The sequence below is a fragment of the Notamacropus eugenii genome, chromosome 2 (assembly GCF_028372415.1).
Source record: "Notamacropus eugenii isolate mMacEug1 chromosome 2, mMacEug1.pri_v2, whole genome shotgun sequence".
Lineage (NCBI taxonomy): Eukaryota > Metazoa > Chordata > Mammalia > Diprotodontia > Macropodidae > Notamacropus > Notamacropus eugenii.
The window spans coordinates 328,842,856-328,855,893 of NC_092873.1; the positions used below are offsets into that span (position 1 = coordinate 328,842,856).

Sequence of the window (13,038 nt, forward strand, 5' to 3'; positions counted from 1 at the left end):
CTAACTTAGAAATGAATTTTAAGATGACTTTCATTAAGATTGTATTTCAGATGCATCTGTAAAAACCAATTTTTTTTTTAAGGTATTTGAAGTGGTGGAACGGGTGGAAGAGTTAAGGAGAAAGTGGCCTGTAGCTTGGGGAAAGTTAGATGATGGAAGTATAGGTGTGGTCACTCCTTATGCTGATCAGGTGTTCAGGATCCGGGCAGAACTTCGAAAAAAGAGATTATCAGATGTTAATGTGGAAAGAGTACTCAATGTTCAGGGTAAGTAAAAACTAAGTTTCCTGAAGTCCCTGTAATGTAAATATTTGGAAATTCTTTTTGAAAACTTTGTGTTTACACCTTGTTGATTTTTGAAATAGAGAAGCATATGGTGTAGTGGATAGAGAGCTGGCTTTGGAGTTAGACAGACCTCTCTGTTCAAGTGTTGCCTCTGTCACATCTGGGCTGTGGGATCCAAGTAAAGAGATCAAACTCTCTGTGCCCTTAGGCAGCTCTCCAAGACTGTAAGGGGCAGAGAAAGTACAGATACCTGTTTTAAGGGAAAGCTCCTTATCTGGAGTTCCCTAAAACAGTGAAATTACAGTCTTGGCCAAGAAGCTAAACAAACAAACAAATAAGCAATTACATAAGCATTTTCATGCCTATTCTATAGATTAAAGATTGGTCCCAAGTTAATTTAAGTACTTTATGAAATTGTGCAGAAGTATTCATTATAATCACCTAAATGAAAGAAGTATGAATAAAATACTTCACTGGGTCTGTTTTTCTGTATGCAAGACAAAAGATAGCAGAAAAAAAGTACAGCATAAAATATTGCTGTAACTAATTCTTTTGGCTATTAGAATGTGATATTTTTCATTTAAAATGTTGTTACTTCAAGACACTAGTAATATTTACATTCTATTTGAAATGTTTTGGAAATTAGTTTTTGTGTCTGATATTGAATTAGTAGGACATTTGTTTTCCTCTTTATATCCCTAAAAGGCAATAGTGTTATTAATCTTTATTTTATGATGTCACTAGTTTCTGCTTCATTTGCAAGATTCCAAATATGTTGTGAAAAATCTCTGGCTACATTTCTGACCAATAATGAGAGTGCTTTCAGGAAGACAAATACTTACGAAACAGAATTAACAAGAATTTCTTGTACCTAAGAAATGACATTTCAATGCATTTTAAATGATTAGTTTGTTTTCTGTATAGTAGGAACTCATTAGAGCTGTTTATGTGTTGCCATTATGATATTTATTTATTTCACAATTTATTTTTATTCATACTATTTGCTTTTTTATCACATTCATTTGCAAATAGAGCCCTCTCTCTTTGCCTACCCATTGAATCATTCCTAGTAACAAATATTAAAAAAAAAAAAGAGGAAAAAATAGTTCAGAACAAAAAACACTTGGTTGTCAGACTTTGAGAATGTATGTAATATTTTATATTCATAATTTCCCACTTCTGTAATGAAGGAAGTATATATTCTCAAATCTTCTCTGGAGCCAAAGTTGTCCATTATAATTATGTGTTCAGTTTCATTTTATTCTTCTTTCTGTTTATTTTGAGATTTAGAATAGAGATAGGGAATGAACCTATGATTTCATTATTGAAGAGATCAACACCTTCCCTACAATTTATAGTCTTTGAGAATTGCCCAAAATACCAAGAAGATAATAACTTTGCCCAGTGTCACACAGACAGTATGTATCAGTGGAAGAACTTGAACCTGTGTCATCCTGGCTTCATGAATGGCATACCATGCTACCTCATATTATGGGTTTTATTTTTTTAAAAATGATTAGTGTGATGTGGTTCCTAATTGTGATAATAAGAAAGTGATTGTCAAAAGTCCCATTGCTTTCTGTGCTGCTCACATCACATGATAGTATTTTTTTCAATTTTAGGCACAGTATTTTAAGAGGGACTGACAATAGAATGTATAGAGGAAGGCAGGAGGGATGGTGAGGAATCTGTGGACCAACTTTTGGAATTCTTAAAGGGACTGAGAATATTTAGCTTAGAGAAGAAAAGAGTTAGGGACTTGATAGATACCTTCAAATTTTTGAAAACTGTTATCTAAAGGGGAAAAAAATAGACTTCAGGGGTGGGGAACCACATATGGCCCTCTGGGTCCTCAAGTGTGGCCTTCTAGGTCCTCAGGTATGGCCCTTTGACTGAGTCCAAGTTTTACAGAACAAATTCTTTTATTAAGGGGGTTTATTCATGAAGTTTGTAATCAGTCAAAGGGTCACACTTGAGGACCTAGAGGGCCTCATATGGCCTTTAGGTCCCAGGTTCCCCACCCTCACACTAGATTGTTTCTGCCATCCCTTTCAAATCTTAATATCCTGAGTCTATATTATGGGAAGAGATTTTGACTAAACATACAAAAGAACTTTTTGGAACTTTTGCCAACAACTAGAACTGTTACAGTTGTGGAAAGAATTGCCTTGTGAGGTAATAAAAGTATTTAGGCTGAGGTTTGATGGCCAGTTGTCAGGGTTGTTGTAGTTGGAGCTCTTGCATTGGGTAGAAGATTGTGTGAGGTGATCTTTGGGGCTGGCTTCAATTCCTGAGTTTCCAAGATTTTGTGAAAATGTGATTTTTTTTGGTTTGTTACTGATTAATAACATTAAATGTAAAATGTTCTTAATTTCTTTAGGAAAGCAGTTTAGGGTTTTGTTTCTGAGTACAGTACGTACCCGGCACACTTGCAAACATAAACAAACCCCAATTAAAAGGAAAGAGCAACTATTAGAAGATTCAACAGAGGATTTGGATTATGGTTTTTTGTCCAACTACAAACTTCTCAACACCGCCATAACAAGAGCACAGTCCTTGGTAGCTGTGGTGGGTGATCCAATTGCGTTGTGCTCTATTGGAAGATGCAGGTATTTTGAGTATATGTATACATATTGTTGATTAAAAACATTGGGAAAAATGCAAGGCTGCCTTTATATTTTGACCCCCTGGCATTTGAATAATCTGTTTTATAAATTTTGAGCAATACGAGCATATAAATTTTATTTCCTTGGCTTATTCAATATCTTAATAGTTGTCCATGTCTATCTATGAATATAGTTCTTAAACAGTTTTACATAACCTCTGACAGTATAGATAGTGGACATGATGGATTTCTTTTCTCAAGCATTTTCTGCCATGTCTTTTCTTTGCATTCAGTTGTTTGCACTCTTTCAAAAGCTGTCATTTTTCCAAATGAAAATAGTCTCTCATCTTTTTATTTATGCTTATATCTCTTTAAACGTTATTATAAAGGCCTTGATCAGACAAAAATTGTAAGAAACTCTTTGTCTAAATATGAGAACATTATCAAAACAGACACTGAACCTTCTTTTTTATGTGCCTTATGCCATTTATTTGAATGTTAAAATTCTGAATTTAATGTTATTGGGCTTGAACTTTTCATTTTTGAAAAGGCTTATTTGTTTGTATGTGTGTATGGCTCAGATAGAAAGAATTATAAAAAGATTACTTTTTTATGCAAGAAAAATAATATGCTAAGATTTATTTTATATTTTTACAAATCTTATAGTACCTATCAAAGTGAATTCAAGATCAGAAATGTGGTCTAAGTAGCTCTGAAATGTTACTTGGATAACTAGTTCATTATTATTATCAATAATAATAATAATAGTAGCTGACATTTTATATTATGCTTTTTGGTTTGCAAATTGTTTCTTATTTTATCCTCACAATAACCCTGAGAGGAAGGTGCTGCTATTATCCCCATTTCATAGCTGAGAAAACTGAGATTAAATGGCTTTCTGGGGGTCATATAGCTAGCAAATGAGTGAGACTGTATTTTAACTTGTCTTTTTAACTCCAATCTTAGCTCTCTATTCATTATATCACCTTTGTGCCGATTATATGATACTGTGGTATAGTATTTTTAAGATAAGACAAATCTGTTTGGATGGAACCCCCTGTGAAGTCTAATTGTGAAGTAAATTTGGCAATATTTTCTTCATTTTCTATATTCCAGAAGGAGTAGATGTTCTATATAAAGGGAATCTACTTGGGCCATTTAAAAATAAAATGATTATTTTAGCTGAACTGTAACTAGCCTTACCTGTTATTTGTTTGGATCTTTTGTTACAAATCCCTTACTTGCTTACGTGATCCCATTCTATCCCATCTTTTTCAGCACAATATCATCTAACTCTGTCATCTAACAATTGTCCCCTTTTCACTAATTTTCAAATCTTCCGTTTCTACTGACTTCTTCCCAATTTTATACAAACATATCTGTGTTTTCTGAATCCTCACTTGATCCTTCTATCTCTATTATTTATTTCTCCTGCCTTTTATATCTTAACTCCTTAAGAAGGCTGTCTACAACCAGTGCTTCCATTTTCTTTCCTTATTCTCTTTACTGTTTGCAGTCTAGCTTCTGATCTTATCATTCAGCTGAAACTTTTTTCTTCAAAGTTACTTACAATTGCTTAATTGCTAAATCTAATGGTCTTGCTCAGTTCTTATTCTTCTTGTCCTCTCTGTTGATTACCCTCTTCAACTTGATATTCTCTTCTCTCTCAGTTTTCATGACACTGTTTTTTTCTGGTTCTCCCCACTACCTGTCTGACCAGTCCCCTCTCTATTTCCTTTGATCTTTATGATCAACTTGTCCAGTCCAAACCTCTTTCCTTACCTCCAAGCCAACTTCCCCAGTTGTCTTTTAAACATCTCAAACTGGATATCCTATAGACATTTTAAACTCAATATGTCCAAAATTGAACTTATTATCTTTTCCCCTTAAATCTTTTCCTCTTCTTAATTTCCCACTCTCCTACCCTTCATATCCAATCATTGGTCAAATCCTGTCTTTTATACGTTTGAAACATCTTTCATGTACCCTCTTTTCTTCTCTGACACTGCCACCACTGTGGTGCAGGCCCTCATTACTTCATTACTGGACTACAGTAATAGCCTGCTAATTGGTTTCCCTGCCTCAAGTCTTTCCCCGCTCCAATTCATCCTCCATTCACCTGTCAAACTGATCTTTCTAAAGCTCAGATATGACCAAGGTTTCTCCCCTTCCACCCAATTCAGTAAACTCCAGTGGCTCACTGTAACCCCTAGGATCAAGTATGAAATCCTTTTTGGCTTTCAAAGCCCTTTATAACCTGGTCCTTTGCTGCCTTTTCAGTCTTCTTATGCCCTACTCCCTTCCAGTGACACTGGTCTCCCTGCTATTCTTTACACAGAATAATCCATCTGTTTCTCCAAGCCTGGAATTCTTTCCCTCCTCATCTCTGCATCCTGTTTTTCCTGACAAATGAGACTTAGCTAAAGTCTCATCTTCTTTAAGAAGACTTCCCAGTTATTAATCATAGTGCTTTCCCTCTGATATTATCTACAGTTTACCTTGTATATAGTTTGTACAGTTGTTTGTATGTTGTCTTTCCTATTAGACTATAAGTTCTCTGAGGGCAGACATGTTGTTTTTGTTTTTGCCTTTCTTCGTATCTCCTTAGTACAGCACATAGTAGGTACTTAATAAAGACTAATTGGCTGGTTATGTGAACTAAAATCTAAAGACAGCATGCAGGGATAGGTAAATTGTCATAATTCACTATAGAAGTGTAGGCAAGACTCTACTTAATGAATTGGTTAATTTGTATTTGTTTTTTTCTTTAAATTATTTTTTTTCAGTTTTCTACAATCACTTCCATATATCTTAAATTTTTTTCCGTCCCTCCACCTCCTTCCCCCTCCCCCACACCCCCTCCCTGAGATGGCATGCAGTCTTATAAAGGTTCTACACACACATTCCTATTAAATACATTTTCATCTTAGTCATGTTGCATAGGAGAATTAAAGTGAATGGGAGAAACCATAAAACAAAACAAAACATAACACAAGAGAAAATGGTCTGCTTCATTTTGTGATCCAGTTCCATAGTTCTTTCTCTGAATGTGGAAGGTGTTTTGCTTCAAGAGTCCGTTGGGAATTTTTAGATCCTTGCATTGCTGTGAAGGACTAAGTCTATCAGAAAAATTCCTCACACAGTGTTTGTTGCTGTGTACAGAGTTCTCCTGGTTCTGCTCCTTTCTCTCAGCCTCAGTTCATATAAGTCTTTCTAGGCCTCTCTGAAGTTAATTTGTACTTGTTACTTAGATCTTACAGGGTACCTGCCATTTGATTTATGATAAAACATACTCATACTTATTTACAAAGTAGAATATCATGCATCAAGAGCAATAAAAAATTCATGAACAAGATTTAGGAATAGTTATTAAGAATATAGATAACCTTGAAAATAATTTTCAGCAATTTACTATACCCCATATATTCTAATAGTTACCCTTTCCTATAATGATGTTTTGGTATAATTTCCCATTTTGTTCCATGCACTAGATATTTTTTTCTCAGAGGAATATGAACGACTCTTCCTAAAATTATATAGTCTCAGCCCTATTTTTAATCTTAGGATGTTACGCCATCATTACTTTGGCTGCCTCTAAGACTTTACATCTATTACGATTAAATTTCATCTTATTAAAATTTAACCAATACTTTAGCCTGTTGATCTTTTTGGATGCTGACTCCATCATCTATTGTGCTAGTCATGTCTTCTCTCTTGTCACCAGATACCTCCCAGTCTTTTACCCAACTGGTTTGTTTTCAGGGGTTACACGCTAATTTTAACCCAAACAAAACATAATTAGGAAGTAAAATGTGTTGCAGAAAAAAGTCATATATAACCAAATACAATTTTAAAAATTTGGTAAGGAAATCTTTGATTTTTGTTTTTACATCCCTAGTTCCTAGCCCAGTAGTACTTGACTCATAGTAGGTGCTTAAGAATGCTTATGGGTTATTGATGGGATTATCATCAAGTCCATGCCTCTCCATCTTTTCCAGAAGATTGATGTGTTATATTATCAATACTTTGCTAAAATCTAGATAGACTATATATACAGTACTGCCCTTGTTTAGTAATCTCATCAAAATAGTGGTATACCACAGATCTAGGTATACCACTAAACTTGGAGTCAGGAAGACCCAAGTTCAAATTCTGCTTCAGACACCTAGCTATGTGACCCAGAGCAAGTCACTTAACCTCTTTTAGTTTTGTTTCCTCACTGTAAAATGGGGATAATAATTTCTATCTCATAGAATAGTTTGGAAGATCAAATGAGAGTCAACATATGTAAAGTGCTTTGCAAACCTTAGCATGCTAAGTTAATCATGTTGATGATGATGATTGTAGTTAGCCTGTCTGAAGCTATTCTGGTTCCTTCTAATTTCTGCTTCTTTTTCTAGATATTTATTAACTTCCTCTTTAATGGTTCCTTCTGGAATTTTCCCAGGAATCAAAGTCAAGGTCCCTTGTCGATAATTGGGAGACTGTATTCTTGCCCACTTCTCCAATTTTTAAAATGTCAGGACATTTGACCATTACCAGTCTTGTGATTCCCTCTCCCACTCTCCACAGTCTTTTAAAATATCACAGACACTCATTCAGAAATTTCACCTGCCAATTCTTTTAGTATCCAAGGATACAATTTGTTGGGACTGAATTTTTTACGGACATCTAGGTGCTTTCTTGTTCTCTCCTTATGTATCTTGGGTATCAACTCTCTGTTAGTAATTTTTGTTCTGCCCTTTCTAAAGTAAGGCTAAAAATGTCATTCTCTTTGGCAGAGAAAACAGTAGCAAAATAAGAATCAACCAGCTATATGTTCTACCTTTTGTTGGTTATCATAAGCCCTTTCACCCTGAATGGCAGTCCTGCATCTTCTTTGATCTTTCTCTTTCCCACAAAAACAAGGAAACAAATCCTTTTTGTTGTCTTTCATATCCTACACTAGCCTTTGCTCATTCTGACCTTTAGCACTCCTGTATCTTTACAGGACTGTCATATTCTTATATTCATCCTTTGTTACCTGCCGTTGCTTACATCTTTAGTATATGACTTTTCTAAATCCAGGTTCATTAATAAGTTCCCTGTGCATTCCCTAGCAGTCTCTCTCTCATTGTTTTTTGTATTAATTTATTTTAGTCAACATTCATCTCCGCAAAATTTTGAATTCCAAAATTTCTGCCCATCTCTCCCCCTCACCCCCAAGATGGCTTGCATTCTTACTGTCACTTACCCCAGTCTGCCCCTCCCCACTATCACCCCACCCTATTCTCCTTTTCCCCTCCCCCTCAGTTTCTTGTAGGGTAAGATAGCCCACCAGTCTCTTGACAACTTTCAGTTTTATTCCTCATTGGACTTGTTTCCCTCTGAATCTTTGGAATTTTATTCTTCGGGGTTTACAATCCCTTCTAGGCTGACTTTTGTGAAATATTAGTCTATGCACTCCTGCCTTGAATTCCTTTGAAATCTTTGAATCTGCTTTCCCAAAGTCTAGGGTGCATGTCAGAATATACTTCACTTTCTTCTCTCTAATAAATTTTTAGATGAAGTGATCATTTCTCCACAAGATCCTCATTATTTCCACCCCAGCTACCAGTTCTTTCCTGTTAGTGAGAATCAGCTTCAGTATTAGAAAATCTTGTTAGCTCCTTCAGCTTTTGAAGGATGAAATTATTGTTAAAGCAAACAAAAGAATTTTTAGGTGTTTTAATCTTAGCAGAAAGAGCTCTCTCAGATATCAAGATATCTCAGATATTAAGTTGTCCAGATTTATTATGTCATAACTCTGTCAGGCTTGTGTTCTGTTCAAAAATAGAATTTGCTTACTTACTCTGTTCAGAAGTCTGTAGTATCTGTTGATGATACTTTTTCAGTTTCCCCCTCTATAATATATCTTTATGCAGATGCTCTCCATGATACTTCATCTTCCCCCTGAGGTTGTTAAATTTTTTTTATATGATTATACAGCTACAATAATGCATCATTCCCACCTTTTACCTATCCTATACCTTTTATATAAGGTGTACTCTTCTAGAGTCATATTCTACTCATGAATTTAATTCCACCATTTAATTCCACCAAATTTCAGTGATATTTATCAGATCAAATTTGCTTCCTTGCATTAGGCTCTGTAGGTCTTTTTTTTGTTACCTATTCAATGAGCATATATGTGCTACGATATTTCAGAGGGTACTACTGCACCTTTCTGGTATTTTTTTCTCCTGGGAACTTCTAGATGTCTCCACTGCTATTTTTCCTTATAGCTACTCTCTATGCTATGTAGCTTGGTGGATATGCATCAGTATCATTTTACTATCTTTTTTATTTTATTTTAAAGCCTTTTTGCTTAGATTTGTAAGATAACCAGCAAATACATATTTACAAACCTCTGTTATATATATCCCAACTCTGGCAAGAAATCTTACCTTTATTTTAAGCTATGATTTAGGAACACATCCCATTCTCAAACACCACTTTCCAAACCATTTTCTCTCTTCTAGATAGTTTGATTTCAATAGGTAACAATGAGGAAAATACAGCATATGTTCCTGTGATCCTTAGTTTCTTGCATGAGACTTCATATTCCTTGATGATGCTTCTTAAAGTATCAGAATTCTTCCTGGAAATCTCCCAAAGTGGTTAGTAATCATCCATTTTTGACATAGATTGAGAGGTTTTATATTATGTCTTGGAAATATGCTCTGGTCCCCACGAAGACAACAAACTTCTTTTGTTATCAAAGTTGCCTCAGGAATCATTAACCTCCCTATCACTCCTCTTCTTTCTCTTATATTTTCTGGGTGCTTTTGTACTTCTGCTGTATCATTCTTTAGAGTATAAGTAGTTATTTCCTTCTGAAAAGATCTAGTTCTTTTTCCTTCAGGAAAGGAGTTAATTTTTTTTTTTAGCTCCAAGTATACAGTTGATCTTTTTCTTCTCTTACTTCTCCCTGTGATATTTTTTTACTCATCAGTGTTCTGATAAGGTCAAGTTTCTCCTTCACCACATTAGCTCCTGCTTCTATTTTTAAATTAATTTTTTTGTTATTCGGAACTTGAAAAATATTAAGTAACATGATCATTATTCTGTACACAGAACAGAAAAAGAGGATTGTACATTAAACCACAAATACAGCTTGTATTTTTAACAGACTATGCCAAATTAAATCTGTTAGTTTCGAAGCTATCCTGCTTTTCTTTGTGTCTTTCTGTTTTATGGATTAAAAAATGTTACAATGACCCTCATTGTATTTTATTTTGGAGGGGGAGAGATTACCACTGATAGTCCTTTGTTTGTAGTACCCTCATAACAGATAAGCATGAACAAGCAAAAGAAATTCATCTTTTTGCCCTATCCAAACATGTTTATCTTATCCTATACCTCAAGTCTCCCACCTCTCTGTCAGGCAGTGCTTTTTCATCAGCCTTTCTCATGGTTGGTCACTGCTTTGATCAGAGTTCTTAGGTCTTTTAAAATTATTTTTCTTTACATTGTTGCAGCGACTGTGTAAATTGGTAGTTACTTCACTTTACTTCAGTTCAGTGAGTCCTCCTAGATTTCCCTGAATCCATCATTTCCAGTGATATTCCCTTACCTTTATATGCCACAATTTATTCAACTGTTTTCCAATGAATGGGTACTACTTTAGTTTCCTATTTTTAATGATTTAGTGTTTCAAAGTAGCATTTTTATTTTTCCTGCTAACTAGCCTATGGAAAGGTCTAGTCCTGTCACTGTTTCCTATGTTTAGAACTTAGCAGTCATTTAGCTGTGGCAGAAATATAAACTTTGTACATCCGTTTTAAGTCATTACATACTTTATTCTCTTCATGCTGGTTGGAATTCTCAGCCTTTTTTTTTTTTTTAACTATTTGTAGGTGTTTACTTCTAAAAAAATTCCTGTCACCTTTTTGCAGTTGACAACTTGATAACCATATCCATGTTTCTTTCCTTAGTTTCAACAATTTTACAGTCATTTCCTACTTTCTTTCCACTTAGCACTAATTTCTTATTTCACCAATTTCTTATTATCTACCAATTTGCTCATTTGTTTTGATTATCAGTTTGTTTTGCTTACCTTTTCTTAGGATGACTTTCTAACTTTTCTCGTTTCCTTCTCATTGAGTTCTTCTTTTCAAGTTCTTCCTCCTTAATCCTATTGCTTTTCTTTCTCCTTTTCCTGTAATCTTCTCCTATTGAAGTTGTAAATAGAATCTGGACTGACATTTATCTCCTTTTAATTTATCCAAATGTCTCCAAATTTCTTCTCTCCAAATTCAACCTCTTCCATTCTTCATGAACTTCCATTCCAAATCACCTACACAATTTCCTTTTCTTAATCAGTTGAAGCCCTCTTTCTTCCTTCTGGTTCTTGCAAGCTGGAAGTGGTGTCAAATAGAAGAGTACTTTGTAACCATAAAATATTATGTATAAATGTAAGACATCATTATCTTCATATTAACTTAAGCGCTTTAAAATAAGATTTGGAAAATGATTTATTTCCTTATCAGTTCCCCTCTCCCCCAGTATTTCATGCAAATTGATATAGCATTTATATATATCAATCATATATTTAAAGAGTGCTAGTTTAAATACTGTCCTACATGTTTTGTTGTTAAGTGATTTTCTTTTTTTACTCTGACATTGAAATGTTCATAGAGGACTTCCCTTCAATTCCCACCCTTCCACCCCCTTAAAAAAATTAATGTTGAATAGTTTGGGGAAATCAAATCTACAATAGATGGTCACAAGAATTATGTAGGGTGAGGAAAGTAATAATATAGTAACATTTTAATAAGCTGGCATGATTTCCCAGAGTATGAGTGTTTTAAGTTAACAGTGAACTTACTGATGCAATGATATTGCCCAGTGCAAGGATGGTCAAACAGTTACTGCCTCAGAGCTGTGTGTGATTCGTTGTAGTTTCTTATCTTGAGGAACAAAATTTCCATTATAAATTATTAGATATTGTGATAGATAACATTTTGTCCTTTTTTAAAGATTTAAAATACAATGTGGAAACACATGAAAGTAATCTAGCCAACCACTAGTAGATTAAATTGATTTTATAGTACTTTAATTTTTTTTTAACATTCAAATTTATAGGGTTCTGGGTTAAAATCACAGAGTAGCAAGTTTTAAGTGACGGTATGTCCTACAAATGCCAAAAACTGAAGAAAATGAAATCTCACAAATTCTTTTTTTTGTTGTTTTTTTTTTAATTTATTTGTTTTAAGTTTTCAACATTTATTTCCACAAATCGAGTTCCAAATTTTCTCCCTATCTCTCCCCTCCCCCCACCCCAAAACACTGAGCATTCTAATTACCCCTATCACCAATCTGCCCTCCCTTCTAACATCCCTCTCTTCCCTTATCCCCTGTAGGGCAAGATAAATTTCTATACCCCATTACCTGTATTTCTTATTTCCTAATTGTATGCAAGAGCAATACTCAACAGTTGTTCCTAAAACTTTGAGTTCTAACTTCTCTTCCTCCCTCCCTCCCCACCCATCGCCATTGGGAAGGCAAGCAATTCAATATAGGCCATATCTGTGTAGTTTTGCAAATGACTTCCATAATAGTTGTGTTGTGTAAGACTAACTATATTTCCCTCCATCCTATCCTGCCCCCCATTTCTTCTATTCTCTCTTTTGACCTTGTCCCTCCCTAAGAATGTTGACTTCTAATTGCTCCCTCCTCCCATTGCCCTCCCTTCCATCATACCCCCCACCCTGCTTATCCCCTTCTCTCCCCCTTTCCTATATTGTAAGATAGCTTTTCATACCAAAATGAGTGTGCATCTTATTCCTTCCTTTAGTCAAATGTGATGAGAGTAAGCTTCATGATTTCTCTCTCACCTCCCCCCTTTTTCCCTCCATTGAAAAGTCTTTTTCTTGCCTCTTTTATGAGAGATAATTTGACCCATTCCATTTCTCCCCCCAATATATTCCTCTCTCACCACTTAATTTCATTTATAGTACTTTAATTTTGAAGAAGCATCGTTCTTGTTCATCTTTTATCAAGTTAACCACCTTTGGTCTGTATCCAGATACCCCTGGATATATTTTAGAGATCTGCCTCTGAAACTCTTTCAAGTGTGCCTCATTACGTTGGCTGTCTTTTCACTTGCACGTCTTTTTTTTTTTTTTT

The 13,038-nt window shown here is 34.8% G+C and overlaps 1 protein-coding gene across 7 annotated transcripts in view; it reads left to right on the forward strand.

Annotated features, from left to right (window-relative positions):
* HELZ (helicase with zinc finger) overlaps nucleotides 1-13,038 on the forward strand; it is a 249,829-nt gene that overhangs the window by 163,675 nt on the left and 73,116 nt on the right. For all 7 annotated transcript variants that reach the window (XM_072645466.1, XM_072645464.1, XM_072645471.1 and 4 more), the window contains 2 exons: nucleotides 83-266; nucleotides 2,665-2,893. In XM_072645466.1, coding sequence (XP_072501567.1) covers nucleotides 83-266; nucleotides 2,665-2,893 — 413 coding nt within the window. The remainder of the gene's footprint in view (nucleotides 1-82; nucleotides 267-2,664; nucleotides 2,894-13,038) is intronic.